Genomic DNA, 19,657 nt, shown 5'->3' on the forward strand with positions numbered 1-19,657 from the left:
ATCCAAACACCTCTATCATGGAGAGAGAGAGAGAGAGAGAGAGAGAGAGAGAGAGAGAGAGAGAGAGAGAGAGAGAGAGAGAGAGAGAGAGAAACGTTTCTAGTTTGTGACAATGCCAGGGAATACAGAGCTTTGGACAACAGGTTTACATAAACCCAGGAAGGGCTTCCCTTCCTCAATTTTACACAAGGAAATAGTTCGTCCTCCAGCTGTAGAGTGTTTTAACAGCTGTTTCATTTGGAAATTTCTTAAAGAGAATAGCCTTCTCCTGGGATATAGCCTACAGGGTATAATAAGGGAGATGGAGTAGACAAAGGGAGGATTGCCTGTAAACAATATTGGGCACTCTCCTGGTCCTGTAGGAGCAGTTCCTGAAACCTCAATCTGATGCTTTTCCTGTTCTGTTTTAGAGAGGTATCAAAGCCCAAGGCTGATAAGTCTATGACAAAAATGATTCTCCTCTTAAATAAGATACAAAACCAGTGAGAAAAGAGAAACAAAAAAGGACATGGATGAAGATCTTCTGACTCTTGTAATACCAGAGAGTTCATTTATGTGTATTCCAAAGCTGGAAGGGGAAGAGGCAGAATGCCTGTGAGTACAAAATTTCTGCATGGAAGGTCACATGGGACAATGATAAGAACACAGGACTAGAAGCCAGAAGACCTGGGTTCCAGCTGTAATTCTATTACTTAGGAGCTGTGTGACCTTGGGAAGCTACTTCCCTTACCCTCTTAAGCCTCAGTTTTCTCATCCATAAAAGCACATAACAATCCCTGACTTGCCTACCTTACAGGCTGTTGGAGGCTCAAATGAAAGTATATATGTGAGAATATGGAAAAGGCTTTACAAATATAATGACATTATTGAGAAAGAGACAGAAGAGAGACAGAGAATAAAAGTGGATACCCATTGGCAACATGCAATTTACCTTTTACACTCACAGTCCGTTCTATTTTTGTTTTCGGCACTATATCTAATGGTACCCTGTACTGGAACTCTTTTCGTCTGCTAATGGAACCTGAAATGGAAGGTTTTATTGAGATTATAGATTACTCTTAGGGAGAACACTACCTAATTTCCAACAAACTGCTCCTTTCTCTTACATTGCAAAAGATAATTAAACACAAACTACACTTTTACCACTCATATAGCTAAAATAAAACTATAATTATCAAGGTTAGAATTAGAAAATTTTGTTTGTGGATGATATTGCATTAGGAGAATTATGGCTAGATAATAGTTCATGTCTAAAAGATCTTTAAGTGGGTTTAAGTGGACTACAAGTTTGATATGAGTCAACACTAACCTAGGACCCCACCCCCACCCCCACCCCCATAGTGATATCTGTTGGGCCAGTACAGTCATTGTCCAAACTTTTTTCTCACAATTCCACAAACCTCAGATCACAGAGTATTGAGAAAGTTCTTGGTTCGATGCCTTTAAACTACCTTGCGCCATGTCACAGTAACACCGCAGGGGACAAGATAACACAGTCTTAGGTGGCATTATGAGAGCAACAGAGTCCCAGGACCAGGAAGATGATAGTTCTGCTATTCTCTGTTCTGGTCAGACAGCATTTGGAATTTTATGTGGAATTTTAGGAAGAAAATTGATAAGCTAGAAAAAGTCCAGGGAAGAGAAACCAACATAGTGAAGAACCGTGGACTCTTGCCCAATATGGATCAAGTGATGGTACTCAGGGTGTTTCTCTTGGAGAGGAGAAGAGGAAAAAAGATCACTTTGTTCAATTATTTGAAAGGCTATCAGCTGAAAGGATGATTAGACTTGTTCTATGTGGCCCTGGAGAGCAGAACTAGTAGCAACAGGTAGAAATGACCAGAAAGCAAAAAGAGGTCTGATAGAAGGGAAGATTTCCAGTCCATGACAGCCATGCAAAAGTGAAATGGGATCCCTCAGGAATTCCTTGGTTATTCTTCCCTAAAGGTCTTCAAGTAAAGTCTGGATGACCCCTTCTTAGAAATGATGCAAAGGATATTATTTTTAAAGTAAGGGTGGGACTAAATAACTTGTGAGGTCACTTCAAACTCCAACTTTATAAGTGATGTTTGATAGAAGTCCACATCTTAACAGTCACACAATTGTCAGTGGTTGATATTACTCATATTGACTCTGTTGAATCCTTGGCCCTTTGCTCTAGCTTAGTAGGCCATCAGTCCTAAACAGCTCTTGGATTTACTTTCTTGGAATTTGTTTCCTTTCTTGGTGAATTTCAAGGCCCTTCATACTCATCTTCAGAGCTTGAAGTTAGTTAGTCCAGTGCCCTGTACCAGATATTTTATTTCTAAAACAGAGGCCTGAAGGTAAGCTCAGATTTGCTCATGGTTCAAATAATTTGTACTAGATGAAATCAGATCTGAATGTCTTTTAGCAATGTTCATGTTGTAATGGTTTATGTTGTGTCTGTGTGTATGTTTATGTGTATGCATGTGGTGGAGAGTAGGGCATAGGGTTAAGGCAACAGGATTCTCACAACTAAATCTCAAGTATTTTTTTTTTAATTTTTTTTTTTTAGTGAGACAATTGGGGTTAAGTGACTTGCCCAGGGTCACACAGCTAGTAAGTGTTAAGTGTCTGAGGCCGGACTTGAACTCAGGTACTCCTGACTCCAGGGCCGGTGCTCTATCCACTGTGCCACCTAGCTGCCCCTCAAGTATTTTTTTAATGATGGATTCTCTTGATTTGACTCAGTCTGGACAGGTAAGTGCTACTCATGGCCCAATCCTACTACTGATCAACATTTGAACGCTGACCTGCTCCATTTCTGGCCTGGGCAAGTTTGCCCTTTTTTTAAACAACCTGGTGGTCCTTTGAATTTTGCCATATTAATTAGTTTTCCATATTAATGATAAACAGTGCAGAGACCTAATTGGCATAGTCCATTTCAGCTCTAAACCTCCCCAGCCCAAGAGATATGTCAGCCTCAGCTTCCCAGGTAGCTGGAATTATAAGTGTGGGCTACCACAACCACCTAGACCACAAATCTTATTCCCATACATGGTCTCCCAAGTACATACCTCTGAGCACATAGAGGAAGGAGGTCCCAGGAAACCCGGTAGCCCTGAGAACTTCTATCCTCCTATACTCACTGGCTTTTACTCTTTTTCAAACCATTCCCACAGTGCATCCCCAGGGAAGATAATAGCCCTCTGTCTCTACTTCCTAATCCCTTTGAATACTCTCCGTGGAATTCAGATCATTCCTTTCCCTTTCAGACCACTCCTGCCACGGTGAGAGGTGGATAGGAAATAGTCCTGTAAATGGTGCAGCATCTATATTTGTCCTTCTAATTCAGTCTTTCAGTTTCCAAATCTCCTTATGCTTAACTTCCCCAGATTCTTGGGAAATGGCTTGGCTCCCTATCCTCATATGAACTATTCCCTGGACTACTGTTTGGTAATAGGACCCCGCCCTACCTATCGTAGAGAACAAAGTGGATGAAAGAGCCTCCCCCAAAGAAAAAGACCCTAACTGGGCCCCACATAAAGCATAGGTCTAACTGTGTCATTTTCCTGTGTAAGAAACTTTTGTGTCTCCCAGATGTCAATACAAACTTCTCAGTTTGGTGTTTAGAGTCCTTTACAATCTGGTTCCAACCTATCTTTCCAAACTGATTATGTCTTCTTTCATATAATCTATGGTCCAGCCAAACTTGCTAATTTGCTCTTCTTTATGCAAGGGTATGCTAGTAAATACTTAACAACCGGCTCCCCTACCACCACCAAAAAAAGTATGCACAACAAACTTTTAAGTTTAATTTGCATTATTAAAATTTTCTCCATTGCTTTCTTAATTCTAGATAATCAACTAAACAATAAACTGAGTTCTGATTTGTAGCATTTGCTGATGTTCGAAGTTGACAATTTAACAATTAGCTCTTGCAATCTTGGAGAAGCTATTTCTGCATATTCCTGCATTTGTCCCTCATTCCATTTCCTGCCTTCATGACTTCACAAGGCTGCCCTCCATGCCTGTGAAGCAGTTCCAATTTACCTCTACCTCTTAAAGTCTAGATTCTTTCAAAGTTCAGCTCAAGTGCTACTTCCTAGAGGAGGCCCTTCCTGATCCCCCACAATGATTGGTCCCTTCTCCACTGAAATTGCTATGTATTTCTTGCATTTGCTTTGTATATACTTTGCAAGGACTTAATCTCTGTACACATTATTTTCTCCCAGTAGAATGTAAGCTCATTGAGAATTCAGACTGTTTCATTTTTAACTGTGTATTCCTAGAACCTAGCTTATTTTTGTTGTTTGTCGTTTGTTCTGGAAGAGGACCATGACATCAGGAGGTGATGCCATGACTTGCAGTGAATTGGATTTAAGTGAGAGAGGGTTGTGCAAAGTCACCAACCTTAAACTCTCCTCCAGAGCCACCTGCATCCAGTGGCAATATATATATATATATGTGTGTGTGTGTGTGTGTGTATATATATATCAAGACAATTGGAGATGGCCCTGGATGTTTAAGGCAATTGGAGTTAAGTGACTTACCCAAGATCACACAGCTAGTAAGTGTCTGGGGTCACATTTGAACTCAGGTCTTCCTAACTTCAGGGCCAGTGCTCTATCCACCGCACCACCTAGATGCCTAAGTACCTAGCAAAGGGCCTTGCACATACTAGGTGCTTAATAAATGCTTACTGAACGAATGATTTAGAAAATCCAGTTCAGGGAACAATTGGTAGCTCAGTTTCATTTAATACAAATAATTTGTAAAGGAAGAGTAATGTGAAATAGATGAAAAGACCTTTAAATTCCATGTTGAGTCATTTGCATTTTATACCAAAGTCAATAGCAGAGCAATGACTTCATAATCAGATTGTGCCTTAGCAAGTTGTTGGAAAGATGTATTAGAGAGGTGAGAGCCAAGGAAACCAGTTAGAAAGATAGCATTTATTCAGGAAAGAGGTGATGAGGGCCTGAACTTGGGTAATGTTTATGTGACTGATGAGATAGGATGGGTGGGAGAGATACTGTGGAAAAGGAATTAATGGGACTTGACAACTGTTTGGAATTGGGGGTAAAGAAAAAGGCAAGATTTAGAAATAACTTGGCAATTACAAAGTTGAGTGACTAAAAGGATGTTAGTGTCCACTACAAAAATAGGGAAGTTTGGGGGCAGCTAGATGGCGCAGTGGATAGAGCACCGGCCCTGGAGTCAGGAGTACCTGAGTTCAAATCCGGCCTCAGACACTTAACACTTACTATCTGTATGACCCTGGGCAAGTCACTTAACCCCAATTGCCTCACTAAAAAAAACAAAAACAAAATAGGGAAGTTTGAAAGAAGAGCAGGTTTGGGGAAAAGATCATGAATTCTGTTATGGACATGTTGTATTTGAGATGCCAAAGGGGGCAGCTAGGTGGTGCAGTGGATAGAGCACCGGCCCTGGAGTCAGGAGTACCTGAGTTCAAATCCGACCTCAGACACTTAACACTGACTAGCTGTGTGACCCTGGCCAAGTCACTTAACCCCAATTGCCTCACTGAAAAAGAAAAAGAGATGCCAAAGGGACAGCTACCTTCAAAAGGCAGTTAATTGATGTGGATTGGAGGTGGGGAGAAAGATTAGAGCTGGATATGTAGACACAGCAGTAGTCCTCTATGTAAAAATGAGAATTAAAATTTCTGGAAAGACAGTGTCAATATGACAGCCTTAACGTTAAAATTGCCTCTAAATATAGAAAGAAAAGAAATCTCCATCTGGGAAAGCTGAAAATAGGGAAATAGGCATGGATTATTTTTATAACCCTAACATCCCTGGTGAGATTTACTCAGAAATGAAAAATCATTCCTAGTGTGGAAGTCCAGATGTTCATTCACACACAGGAGAATGAAGATGGAGGAGTTTAAGGAAGTTTCAAACTATAATATCAGTATGGAAGACAGAGTGCTAAAAAGGGAGGGGAAGCAAATGATAAATTGGTTCTTTGGGACATTCCATGAGACTGAAAAATAGAATTTATCAGAGCTAAATCCAAGTACTACTCCAGAAAAGAGAATTTGGAAGAGATTTCTTTCAGTGTAATCAGAGATCATTTAGCATTTGGACATGGGGCAGAAAATGGGTTTTGTTTCTGCTTTGTTCCCAGGCCTAAAACATCCATATTCACTATGTCATGTCTTGCTCCCCTGAAGTGCATGTGGATATAATTTCTTGGCTTTGCCAGAGTCTTAGAATAGTACTCTTGATTTCCTAGTTAACATTTATCCCATTGCTACCTTACTGTGAGAGGAAGAAAATTATTGCATTTATACAACAGAGTTGTTTTCCGAGGCAAAATGAATTCATACAATTTAATAATGATTAGAAGTTTTCTTTAGGTGAATTCACTCAATTCATTTAAAATACCAACAATATAATGTTGTTTCTTCCTTTTTAAGTACTAGATTTAGAATTAGAAGACCAGGACGCTTTAGTTTTGGCTCTATCAATCACTAGCTATCTAAAATCGGCAAGTCATTTAATCTCTATGAACCTCATCTAAACACTTACTGTGTGCTTGGCATGGGGCAGCTGGGTGGCACAGTGGATAGAACACTGGGCCTGGAGTCAGGAAGATCTGAGTTCAAACCTGGGCTCAGACCCATAGTAGCTGTGTGATCTTGGACAAGTCACTTAATCCCTATTTGCCTCAATTCCTAATCTTTAAAGTGGGGACACGATGAAGAAGGAAATGGCAACCCACTCCTATATCTTTGCCAAGCTCATGGAGTCCTGAAGAGTTGAACACGATTAAATGAACGCAACAACAAAAATGTGCCAGGCATATGCCAAACGCTAAGGATACAAAGAAAGGAAAAAGTGACTACTCTTTACTCTCCATAGCTCTATTTCCTCACTCTCCACTCTTGTATTCTTCTAGAGTCAGCTGGGTCGTACAGCGAATAGAACCCTGAGCTATGCAGTTATCCTTTTGGACTTTAAATCTAACTTTAGGCACTTCCTAGATGAGTCGGGGAAAAACATTTAGCCTCCTCAGCTGCAAAATGGGGCTAATAGTAGCTCTCTCATAAAGTGCTTGGCACACATGAGACACTTAATAAGTGCTTGTTTCCATCTTTCTGTGCACTCTTGTGACTCTCTGAACTTTCACTGAGCTCTTCTGCCTCCATACCTTTCCCTGGAATGCTCTTCTTCCCTCTCTTTACCTGTTGTATCCTTTGTTCAGTCGTTTTACAGTTGTATGAGTTTTCATGTTTTCTTGACAAACATACAGGAGGGGTTTGCCTTTTCCTTCTCCAGCTCATTTGATAGATGAGGAAACTGAGGCAAATAGGTTTAAGTGACTTGCCCAGGGGTCACACAACTAGTAAGTGTCTAGGTTCAGATTTGAATTCAGGTCTTCCTGACTTCAGGCCCTGCACTCTATCCATTGTGCCACCTAGATGCCCTTTCTATCTTTACTAGCCTTTTTGAAGCTCATCTGAAAGCCTACTGTCTTCATGAAGTCTTCCCTGATCAGTAATAATAATGATAATAATATTATAATAATCAATAAGCAATCAATAATAACTTTCTCCTGCAGACCTCACATGGTATTTTGTTTTGTAACTGCCTAAAGTGGTGGCTACAATGGAACACTGTGTATTATCATTACATTGGCATTTTATCCTTTTATTTGACTATAAATTCCATGAGAGCAAGAACTATGTCTTTGTCTTATTGCCGAACTTAATATAATGCTCCACATAAGTAGGTATTTGAAAAAGTATTTAGTTGTTGTGAAGAAAGCACTTTGTCAAAGCTACTGCTTTATAGCAATGTGAACTATTGTGAATTATCAATAATATTAATGATCATTTAATAATGTTGTCATTCATTACGATAATATTAATTGTGGACATTGTATTTCTATGTGGTGATACCAGATGAAGTACAAAATGTTCTGCATACCATATACACCTTGGGGATCCAGTGTGAAACCAGCATGAGTTTCCCTTTTGATACCTTCTGGCTGAAATATAGCAGGATAAAAACATATTTAAGAATAAATAAATAGGATGTTTTAATCTGCATTATTTTAAAAAATCAATGGATGTTTAGCTTAGAGAATAAAATACTTATAGGAAATATGATCTATGTCTTCAGATACCTGAGGGGCTATGGGAAGGAGAAAGGAACTGTAGGCTTGTACTAAGAGGTTTCAGAGTAGAACTTGGATCAATGAGATACAAATTGCAGGAATGCAAATGTGGTATAAAGAAAGGCTTCCCACCTGAGCTGTGCACTGGTCAAATGGGTTTCTATAACTATTCATGTTATGATATGGTTTCCAGGGCCTTTACATCTGATCTTGTCCCTATGCCCAGTGATGTCTGGAGCATAGTGATGGCTGAATTTGTGTGTGGCTATAGTAAACAGACAATAGGCCTAGAGGGTCAAGTTCAGGTGAGTGGACATCTTCCTTCTCATTGTGCAAACTGAGAAAAGGTATCTCCCTCTATGGGATAAAAGAATTTAGAGATGGGAGAGATCTCAGAAATCCATCCTGCTTCTCTGTGCTTCCTAAAATAAATTACAATGCTGAATTTATTATATATATTTTTAAAAAACAAATGGCATAAAGTAGAGATTCATTGTTTCACATACAATCTTCTTTCTTGTGTTCTCCTTTATGTAAGGAAGTGCTCTTTGTGGAGGGAAAGTATTTGTTAAATTCTGGGGGGGAAATTTTTAAAAAAACAGCTTCTCCATCTATAAAATGAAGCTAATACAATTTCAGGTGTGCGGGTTGTCCTAATTGGGTGCTGGGTTCCAACCCTTTTGTTTCACAGATAAGAAAACAGTCTGAGCAATTAACTGACACACACATCATTAGTAGCAGGGACAGGAATTAATCCCAGGTCTACAATCTCTAAACCCTGTCTTCTTTCTCCTCTATCAGAATCTCAAACAGATTCACTAAAAAGGTTATAACTTTAGGGGCTACTGTTTGCATCAGGGACTTAGAAACATCACAACTACCTTATATTTGAAAGTTCAAGCAGAATGGAAGAAAACTTGGAGAACCTCAAGTGTTATTTCTCCCACTAGGTGGGAATCACTGTATGCTTTTAAGTAAGGTATCTGACCTTGCTGAGCCTCACTTTCCTCATTTGTCAAATGGAAATAGCAATGCCTGCCCTGACTACTTCAAAGAGATTTGATGGGACTAAAACTATATCACAGATACAAAATCATTTTGAAAACATTAATAGGATAATAGCCATACTATGTAACATATGTACATTAGGAATCATGCTATAAATTATCAAAGAACATAACTATATGAAAGTCAAACATGTCTTAAAAATACAACCATTTTTCTTACCACCACACGTAAGGTTTTCACCAAGATTTCTTTTCCATGTAGACAATTGAGTGTGAAGTTAATACTATGAAGACCCAATTCTAATGGTAGAATATTAAACATAACTGACTGGATAGAAGAACCCTCTATATTCTTCAGAACACACTGAGTTTGCTTTATCCCCTGCTGATGTGATGAGGAACTTCCATCCAGACAGATTCCTTCACCCACAGACATTTGAACACAGAACTGAAATATCAAATATTAGAAATTGTATTAATCCACTAGTCAGAATGTTTTATATCGACAGCCAGAATTCCTGCTGCTGCTTACCATAGTTACATGATCAGGCCATGGTCTAAATAATTTCATAGTACTACTATATTATTAAAATCATTCAGTAATAAAATATTATTGTACCATGAGAAATTATGAAAGATAAAATCCTGGTGAAGAGGGAAGGGCACAGAAATGGGAAAATAATTTATATAATGACATTAATATCATGGGAACCTGGAATGAAGCTTGCTACTCATCTCCTGACAGAAGTGATTGATTCGAGGTGAGAGGGGAAAGATAGTGGCAATGGTGATGCCTATAAAAGAAGAAAAGAAAAATGAAGAGGATCATTGAAACAGTTGAGAAAGTGCACAGAGGAGATGAGAGGGAAGTTCAGAAGGAAGCAGAGGCAAGCAGCAATTTTGAAAGTAACGGATTGAATTTATTGTGTAGATATTTAAAAAGCAAGTGGTATGGGATAGAGGTTCATGGTTTTGTGTGAAATTCTCTTTCGTGTTCTACTTTATAAGTAGAAATGATCATTCAGGGAGGTGTTAAGTTTCAAAAAGAAAATTTTAACTTTAAAAATCTGCATTAAAATCATTCAATTCAACTCAGTCTAATTTCCACAAACATTCATTGAGCACCTGCTACATAGAATATACTGTGTGGTATTGAGCAAAGGACACTGGACTTAAAATGAAAAGACTTGAGTTTGAGGCCAGGTTCTGACACTTACTCTTTATGTGATCTTTAACAAGCCACTTCCCTTTTCTTGTATGTGGGGTGGCCTAGATGACCACTGAAGTCCCTTCCATCTCTGAAATTCTATGGAAGGATAAGCAGAGGTTCAGAGGGGCATACTGATTTACACAAGGTCATTGAGCTAGTTACTCATAACTAGAGCTCAGACTAGGGAATAGAACACAAGAATCAAAACCATAGAATAATAACCCTGTCCATTTGTAGCGTCAAGTTAATAATGTGCTATTTAATTTCTTCTCTCATTTGACTCTCACAAATAACCATGTAGGGGGTGAGTCACCATTTTACATACTGAATTGAAGCTCAGCAATCTAGAGGTCATATAATCCAACCCATTCATCTCTTTTTTTAAAAAAAGCAGAGAGAAAAAAAACAACAACCCGAGGATTAAATGCATTGCCTGAGAGTATATGGGTAGTAGTAAGTGGCAAAACTAGGACTCAAACTCGGTCTACCTGATTCCAGGCCAAGTGCTTTCTCTGCTCTACTGTGCTTTCTCTTCTATAATACTTTGAATATACTTGAAGGAACATTGGAGTTGAAACCAGTTAGGGATACTTGTGTCAGAGAGATGCTACTTCAGAAGGGATTTGGAGAACATGATAGGAGACAGGGCTAGGTTTAAGGATGAATGCCATCTAAAGTTCTTTTCTTTTGAAAAAGCATCCAGGGGGCAGCTAGGTGGCACAGTGGATAGAGCACCAGCCCTGGATTCAGGAGGACCTGAGTTCAAATCCAGCCTCAGACACTTAACACTTACTAGCTGTGTGACCCTGGGCAAGTCACTTAACCCCAATTGCCTCACTAAAAAAAAGAAAAAAAGAAAAGAAAAAGCATCCAGGATACACTCTACACTGGCCCCCTAAACCATGGCTCTTTTCCAAAGGCCCCAAAGATAATATTCTTCGGATCGAGAAGGGGCAGACCTGTGATGCTGATGTCATTGTCTAAACCTTTAGAAGCCTGAAAGATTGCTTCTTATGTGTCCTTTTCATCTATGGTTACAATTTCTACTCACCCTCATTTCAGAACTTTTGTAGTTGTAAACTGTTCCCTTCATTTGAATCTGTTCCCCTCTCACCACAGAGTAGGGAATATGCATCTCCAAGAAGATGTCTTTCAAGACTTTTATGTGGAGTGGGTCAGCAACACATATACCTAAGAAACCAAATAGAAACACGCAGAAGCCTTATTAGGAAACTCAGATCATATTAGCAATTCTAAAACATTTTAAAGACAGTTCACTTTATTAATAATAATAATATTAATAAATATCAAGTATTTTTATAGGACTTTAAGGTTCACAAAGCACTTTACCTGTGTTATCTCATTTGACCCTCCCAACAACCATGTGAGGTAAGTAATATTATCCCTATTTTATGATTAGGAAACTGAGGCTTAAAGAGATTAAGCATCTTTCTCAGGTTCAATTAACTACAGACAGGTATTGATTAATGTGAACAACTCCCCTGAAGTGGTCACATGTATTCAAAGTTGCACTGTTTGAAGTTAAAATTATGTAAAACATAGTCATTGGTTCCAGCCCAATGGAAACATAAGTGCTCGAGGCAGAATTTGAACTAAGGTCTTTCTCACTATAAAATGAACTCTCTACTGTAGTATGTAGCTGTCTTCAACATTTGAGGGAGGGCATGCTGTGTTTCTCCCTCCATTGTTCCCACATCCCTAAGATTTTTAGAATTTTAAGAATTTCCAGAATACTTTGCTTGAATTGGGCTGTAATGGTCATCACCAGTGTCATGGAAAAAGAACTATATAACGTTCAAATACAAGAAAGATTTCCAACTCACAGGGAGGTTTTCTTTAAAGTATCAAGTGGGAAAGAGGGTGCTAACAGCTCTAACACTTAATAACTGTATGACCTTGAGAGAGTCATTTTACCTTTATTTAAATTTCCTTTTCCATAAAATAGGAATAATGATCCCTGTCTGGTTGTTGTGAAGTTCTAGTAAGATAGTTTATGCAAAGTTATCTAATAAGATATCAAAGTTTATCTTGTAGGATAGTTTATACAAAATTTATGCAAAGTTTTATATCTATAAAATATATGAAGAATGAAGAAAGTTGAATCAGAACATCTGACCCCCTGACTATAACTATTTTAAAAAACACACATACAGCAGAATCTGATAAGGACATAGACCAGAAAGAAATAGAAAGGAAACATAGAAGCAAATGGGATATTACTATTTTGTTAAAGTCATTTTTAAAATATGCACATATTCTATACATATATGTTTTTTCTTTTTCCAAACCATAAATAATTTGGATTTTATAATTGAAGGTGTGATTATATTCATTGGTTTATTTGAATGTTTTTATTGATGTTGATTGTGTTTATAATAAAAATTACTTTAAAAATAACTGTTATGTGTTTGTAGTCAGCTATCCAAGAGGAAACTGACATTTTATGAGATCAGAAAAATACATGCCTCAGTTTTTTTGGGGGTTTTTTTCGGGGCAATGGGGATTAAGTGACTTGCCCAGGATCCCACAGCTAGTAAGTGTCAAGTGTCTGAGGTCAGATTTGAACTCAGGTCCTCCTGAATCCAGGGCCGGTGCCTTATCCACTGCACCACCCAGCTGCCCCACACCTCAGTTTTAAAGTAAATCAGATAAAGCTGCTTACCTTTGTCTGAAATGCCAATTGCTTGAATCTCCCAAGTAGTTAGAGAATCAGGTAGGGTCAATGGAAACTTGTACCTAAAGGTTAAAATATTTCATTACATTCCTATAGAATAGGAACTTAACTATCTGTAAGAAAACTTGCCAAAGTTGTCAAGTAGTTAGAATTTTTCTGCCTTCCACTATTAGGATAAGAACAAATTATAAGCAGGCAAGTTAATGTCAAGGATTTTTTTGTTTTTTGGTGAGGCAATTGGGGTCAAGTGACTTGCCCAGGGTCCCACAGCTAGTAAGTGTCAAGTGTCTGAAGCTGGATTTGAATTCAGGTCCTCCTGACTCCAGGGCCAGTGCTCTATCCACTGCACCACCAAGGATTTATTTTAAAAAGAAAAAAACCCTTCTAAGTCAATGTTCTAGTTTCAGAACATATTTGACTTACTCTCTTAGATTTTCTCTACCTTCAGTTCTAGTGTTGTTTATGTGTTCCTATTCAGAAGGATGGCTTGAGATTTTCAACAATCAAATTAATGTGGGTTTTTTTGTTTGGTTGGTTTTGGTTTTTTGGTTGTTATTGTTTTTTTGCAGGGCAATGAAGGTCAAGTGACTTGCCCAGGATCACACAGCTAGTAAGTGTCAAGTGTCTGAGGCTGGATTTGAACTCAGGTCCTCCTAAATCCAGGGCCGGTGCTTTATCCACTGCACTACCTAGCTGCCCCCTTCCCAATTATATATATATATATATATATATATATATATATATATATATATTTTTTGGTGAGGCAATTGGGGTTAAGTGACTTGCCCAGGGTCATACAGTTAGTAAGTGTTGAGTGTCTGAGGCCGGATTTGAACTCAGGTACTCCTGAATCCAGGGCCAGTGCTTTATCCACTGCGCCACCTAGCTGCCCCTCCCAATTATATTTTAATCTGCTTTGGGTTACATTTAGGAGGTGACCCTCTGCCCCAACAGACACCAAAAGTGCTACAGTGGGCCCAGATGCTTTATAATGCTATTTTGGGCTCAAACTACTTGGCTGATGGGAATATGTACATTTTGGGGGTAGGGGGAGATAATCGGGGTTAAATGACTTTTCCAGGATCACATAGCTAGTAAGTGTCTGGGGTCATATTCGAACTTGGGAACTCCTGACTCCAATGCCACTACACCACCAAGCTGTCCAAGAATGTAGACTTTTAAGAAAGCACAGTAGAATGGGAATGTCACTTTTTATTCTCAAAAGAACTGCTGATACATTCTTTGAAAACCATTTTTTTTTTGGGTGGGCAATGAGGGTTAAGTGACTTGCCCAGGGTCACACAGCTAGTAAGTGTCAAGTGTCTGAGGTCAGATTTGAACTCAAGTCCTCCTGAATCCAGGTCCTGTGCTTTATCCACTGCACCATCTAACTGCCTCCCCCCCCCTCCCCGCCCAATACATTCTTTAAAGCAATGCCTTTCCAATTTTTTGGCCATTATACTCAGCATTCTTTTAATATTTCCAAGAGTAAAATCAAAATATTACGATACCTTAAATGAACATTGTACACTTCCCATAACCAACTTTCAGGAAAATAACTTCGAATTTCTGGTTTGCCAATCTCCATCAGAGCCTTAATATCTAAAAAAGTGTATATTCAAAATATGTAAAAAGAGGTTAATATACACAGAGATAACTTTTTAGCCTTAATGATTAGTCTTTTTTGGAATGTGAGTCATTTACTTAGTATCAAAATAGGATATGACTTAAATTTTAAAAAGATATATTCTATAAATCAAATATCTTTTCCAGTGGTATCTGGAATTTTAAAATTGGAATAAAAGCATGAACATATACCTGGAATGATTCTAGCACTATCTACCTCAAGTTGTTATCAAAATACCCATCTCTTTTGCCAAGTACCTTCCTTTATATTTTATCCCCAAAATGGAGGCTGCCCAGTATAAATACCCTTGTCTCTCCCATTCTATATCTCAGAACCCCTCAACATCATCTCCCATTCCTCTTCCTTTATTCCAGTCTTAGTGGAAGAGGTAGCCCCTTTCCATGACAAGACTAACCAATCTCCTGTATTCCTAATCCCATCCCTTCTTATCTATGCCAGAAACTTGCCCCTTCAACTACCACTTGTCTCTCCAACATTCCATTTGTTCCTTATGCACTGACTTCTTAACACATTCTACTTTCTCATCAAACTCACCTATTTCTGTCTCCTGCCTTCATGTCTTTGTGTACTCTCCCTCTTCACCTCCATCTGTTAAAGCTTAAAACTGCACTAAGACTTTTGGGACACCTGTTTAACTCAAGGCCAGAATTAGAATATAGGTTCTAATTCCCAGGTCAGTTTACTCTTTTCATTTTGTCCTGAAGCCTCAAATCGAGTGAAGTTATTCATGTGAGACTTTTAAAGCTTGTAATCTCCAAGGACAATTACGGAAAAGTATTTGAGAACTCTAAGAACATTTAATGAGAGTTGTCAATTGGACCAGAACTCTTAAGGTTATTTCTATAGGCTTGCCTTAATTGAGTCAGCTAGTTAATATGATCAAATCACTATTTCCATTACCAGAATCTATTTTTCTCTTAATTTCAATCACAGGATTCTCTAGTATTTTGGCATTGTTGAGATATGTAAGTTCACAATATTTTATCCAAATAATAAATCATTAAAAGTAGAATGATAGAGCAAGAAAGAACCTTGAGTTAAAGAATGGCTTAGCTTAGAATGTAAACCATAGACTTTTAGAACTGGAATGAGGGCAGCTAGGTGTTGCAGTGGATAGAGCACTGGCCCTGGAGTCAGGAGGACCTGAGTTCAAATCCAGCCTCAGACACTTAACACTTACTAGCTGTGTGACCTTAGGCAAGTCATTTAACCCCAATTGCCTCACTAAAAAAAAAAATTAAACTGGAACTGGAATGAATCTTAGATAATCTGGTTTGGACATGTTGTATTCCCTTAGACAAGACACTGTGGATCTCTGGACAACAGATTTGAAAATTCTTAGTTTCTTTCCAGATCTATGTTTTCTGAATTTATGAAAGTCCTCCCATTAAAATCAGCTCATGATCCTGCCTTCTTGTATAAGTAATACAAGTTTTTTTGTTTAAATAATCTGAATTATAGTGCTGGTAGAGGTCAGAACAATGTAGTTGTGTGTCATTTAGCAGGACTTTATATTTCAACAATGCCATTTACAAGCTGAATGACACCAAACAGGTCATTCCAACTCCATCCAAGAGTCTTTCCACTTTGAGCCTTGCTTTCCTCATCTGAAAATGGAAATAATAATATCCCTCCTATCTATCTTTCAGTTTTGATTGAAGAAACAAACCAAATGAGATGTTTGGCACCTTCCCTGGATTCAGAAAGACCTGAGTTCAAATCCGGCCTCAGACCCTTGACACTTACTAGCTGTGTGACCCTGGGCATAGTCACTTAACCCTCATTGCCCCACAAAAACAAAAACAAATGAGATGTTTGTAAAAGTTCTTTGTGGCCATGTCATGATATGTAAAAGTAAATTATCATTATTAATCATGTATTTCTAAGGTCTATGTTAGTTTGGCTATTATTAGTATTATTATCATCACCACTATTTTTCTCTTTGTGACATTTCTATGCTCCCAATTCTGAGCTTAAAATTAGTATAAAGTTATTGAACTTACACATTCTTCCCAGAAATGTATTTTTATGACTGTATTCGGAACGTATTTGTAATGCCAAAAGACAGCAACTCTTGAATGCTTCAGTGCAAAAGTGTCCCTCTTTAACTCTGGCAAGCCGTTGTTCACAGGTCTCATAGCTTTTTTGGGCACCATCATAGCAGCAGTCCCGAACACGTTTGTGTTTGTACTTAGCAGCTGTAACCAATAACAGATGTGCCCTTACTGAAGTCTTCTCAGTGCATTTTTAATTAAACTGCTATACATGTTTGTTTCTTACCAGAAAAACAGATGTCAAACATAAACAGAGCTTCCCCTAGAGGATTCTGACTCAGGGCAAATTATACCATGTGCTCCACCATGATTCTCCCCATTTCTACTCCAGGACCTTCCACTGTCTCCCTCAACATTAATCTGGGTAACATTAACCTTTGACATTCAAAGAATCATCAAAAAGACAGCCTGAGGGAATAGTTAGGAGGTAGTAGAGACACAAAAACACTGGAACATTTGGAAACATCCAGAAATGTGAGGGAAGCTCTACCTGATCTCTTCCCACCCCTCCCCTCACACCCATACTTAGGAAATAGCAACAGTGATAAAGAAGTCTGAGCAGTGTGAGGATTCTGTAGTCCAGCTACTGCTCTGGTATTCCAGGGGCAGGGGATGTTTTGCATCCTACCCTGAAGCAGAGGAAGAAAAGGAAGGGTCTAGCATTCTCTGATGCTCTTTAATCTCTGTCACCAGTTGGCTCAGCTGTCAGCATCAAGACAAACAGCACTGATAAAGCAACCAATTAAAATCATCATTGGATGGCTTGATGATGATTGCAGAATAGCTGAGGTCACTTGGAGAGTCTGATAACTATTTGTAAGGTTCCAGTAGTACTAAATTCCTGCCTACCATTTTGATAAAGGGAAATAGGGAGGAATAGGCCCAACTCACCAGCAGTCACATATACTGGTTGGATCTGGACCAGAAATTAATGTGTCAGTGCTGCTGCTGGTAACCTTGCCCTGACTCTGCTTACCTTGCTGAAGTGAAGGAGGAAGAGGAGGAGGAGGAGGAGAAGGAAGGGAATCAGTGATGCTGTGAAAGCCACCCTCCTCATCTGATAATCAAATTATGGCAGATCCTTGTTCTCCTTCCAAGTTCAATACAAGGACACCTGGTTCTATCCAATACAACAAAGAAAGCTCCATAATGTAGACAAGGGCTTGGGGTGGGAGTTTCACTCAGGTATATTTCACTAGTTTCCCACCTCTGCCACAAGCACAGAGTCACAAATTTTTGAGGCTGCTCATACAAAAGGTTCTAGGCTTTGGAAAATTCCAGAAAAGGAGGGAAATTCCAGGCAGGTATCCAAAAGAAAGGTAAGGCCTGGAAAAGCATAGAGATTTTCTGGATTTCCCCCTTAGCGCTAGGTTGGGGGAAGCATGGCGTAGTATGGCTTGGGGTGTTGATTCAGCATACCCATGCCTCTGGAGAGAGCCCCCCAAATCAGCTCATGGTATACAACAGAGACTTTGTTTTTCATTCCGGTTATGCCACTTATTTACAAATGACCCATGTTAGTGTGTGCAAATTACTAGCATGTGGCCATAGTTTTGTTGCAAGTTACTTAACCTCCCTGAATCTTAGCCCTGTCATATAAAATGAGGATCATTATAATACTTGCACTGCTGGACAGCTGGATTTAACTATGGTCTAGCTGCAAAAGAAGAGATAAGCAAGACCTAAACTTTGTAAAGCTGTGGAGACTGAACTAATCTAGAACTATTTATTCTAGATCAAGTTCCTTTACAAAAGAGGCTAGCAAGAAGTAGATTATCACATATGCCCTAGAACTTTATACAGCTCTTATAATTATAATTTAATTTATATTATATTTACCTATATCAATATCTTCTGTCCCTTACTGGACTATAAACTCTTAAATAGTAGAGACATATCTTATTTATCTCTGCATTTTCCCAGCACCCAACCTAGAACTTTTGTTAAAATAAAATCTTAATTACTGTCTAATGTTGATTATATAAAGGCTATGATAAATAAACAGGAAACCAATTCATTAATTAATTCTTACTAAATCCATGTTAATACCACTGGAGAAAGTGTTCTGACAGTTTCTAGAGAATCTCACTTTTTATGTTTATAAATAAGGAAGTGGGGGAATATAATTTTAAAATGTATCCAGTTTCTAGAATTATACAACCATATATTCTCATATATTCTTTATAACCCAAGAAAATTTTCAAAGTACCTTTTTTATCAATTTCCTCTTTTATATTTCTCCTTGGTCTGAGTATTTCCTTACAAGGCTCATCTGTTGTTGTTGTTGTTTTTTAAAAAAAAGGAAGGCAGGGAGGGAAAGAAAAAAATTTAAATACATTTTCCCATGAAATCATATTTTTAAAACACATTCAATATTTCAGGTGAAGATTTGGGTTTTTTATCATAAACTGTATCATTGCAGAAAAGTACCTGAGCCTAGGGTAAGAATATATTTATTTGTTCATTCATTCATTTGTTTGTTTGTTTACTGCTATAATCATATCATAGTATTTCAGACTTGGAGTCCTGGATATGCTAGAGTCAGTTCAAACCAGCCCTCAAGAGTAGGTTGTTAAGCTTTCAGTGTGCATATTTATACCTCAAAGATGGCAAACACTTCAAACCAGGGCTTGATTTATTGATTTGGTGGTTGTCTAGATTTATAAAAGTGATAGAGAAAATGTGAATACAGATTAAACTCAAAAGTGGGTCATAGGTACATTCCCCTCACCCCCACCCCACAAAGAGTCAGTTCTCAATCACTGACCAGTAAGTATATCTCTGCCCAGAAGAGACCCAAGAGATCATTTAGTCCGGCACACAGCACACATCAGAAGAGGAAATTCTTCCACAGTATCCCCACTAAGGGTTTATTTTTCCTTTTGCCTAAAAACCTCCCAGTTAAGGGAAAACCACTACCTCCCAAGATTGCCG

General features: G+C 38.4%; 1 protein-coding gene across 1 annotated transcript in view; it reads right to left on the reverse strand.

Moving 5' to 3' along the window:
- C5 (complement C5) overlaps positions 1-19,657 on the reverse strand; it is a 118,059-nt gene that overhangs the window by 60,070 nt on the left and 38,332 nt on the right. The window contains 8 exon segments of the mRNA XM_043980716.1: positions 932-1,021; positions 7,920-7,980; positions 9,337-9,564; positions 11,378-11,517; positions 13,010-13,083; positions 14,533-14,623; positions 16,673-16,867; positions 18,933-18,995. Coding sequence (XP_043836651.1) covers positions 932-1,021; positions 7,920-7,980; positions 9,337-9,564; positions 11,378-11,517; positions 13,010-13,083; positions 14,533-14,623; positions 16,673-16,867; positions 18,933-18,995 — 942 coding nt within the window.

The sequence above is a fragment of the Dromiciops gliroides genome, chromosome 2 (assembly GCF_019393635.1).
Source record: "Dromiciops gliroides isolate mDroGli1 chromosome 2, mDroGli1.pri, whole genome shotgun sequence".
Taxonomy (NCBI): domain Eukaryota; kingdom Metazoa; phylum Chordata; class Mammalia; order Microbiotheria; family Microbiotheriidae; genus Dromiciops; species Dromiciops gliroides.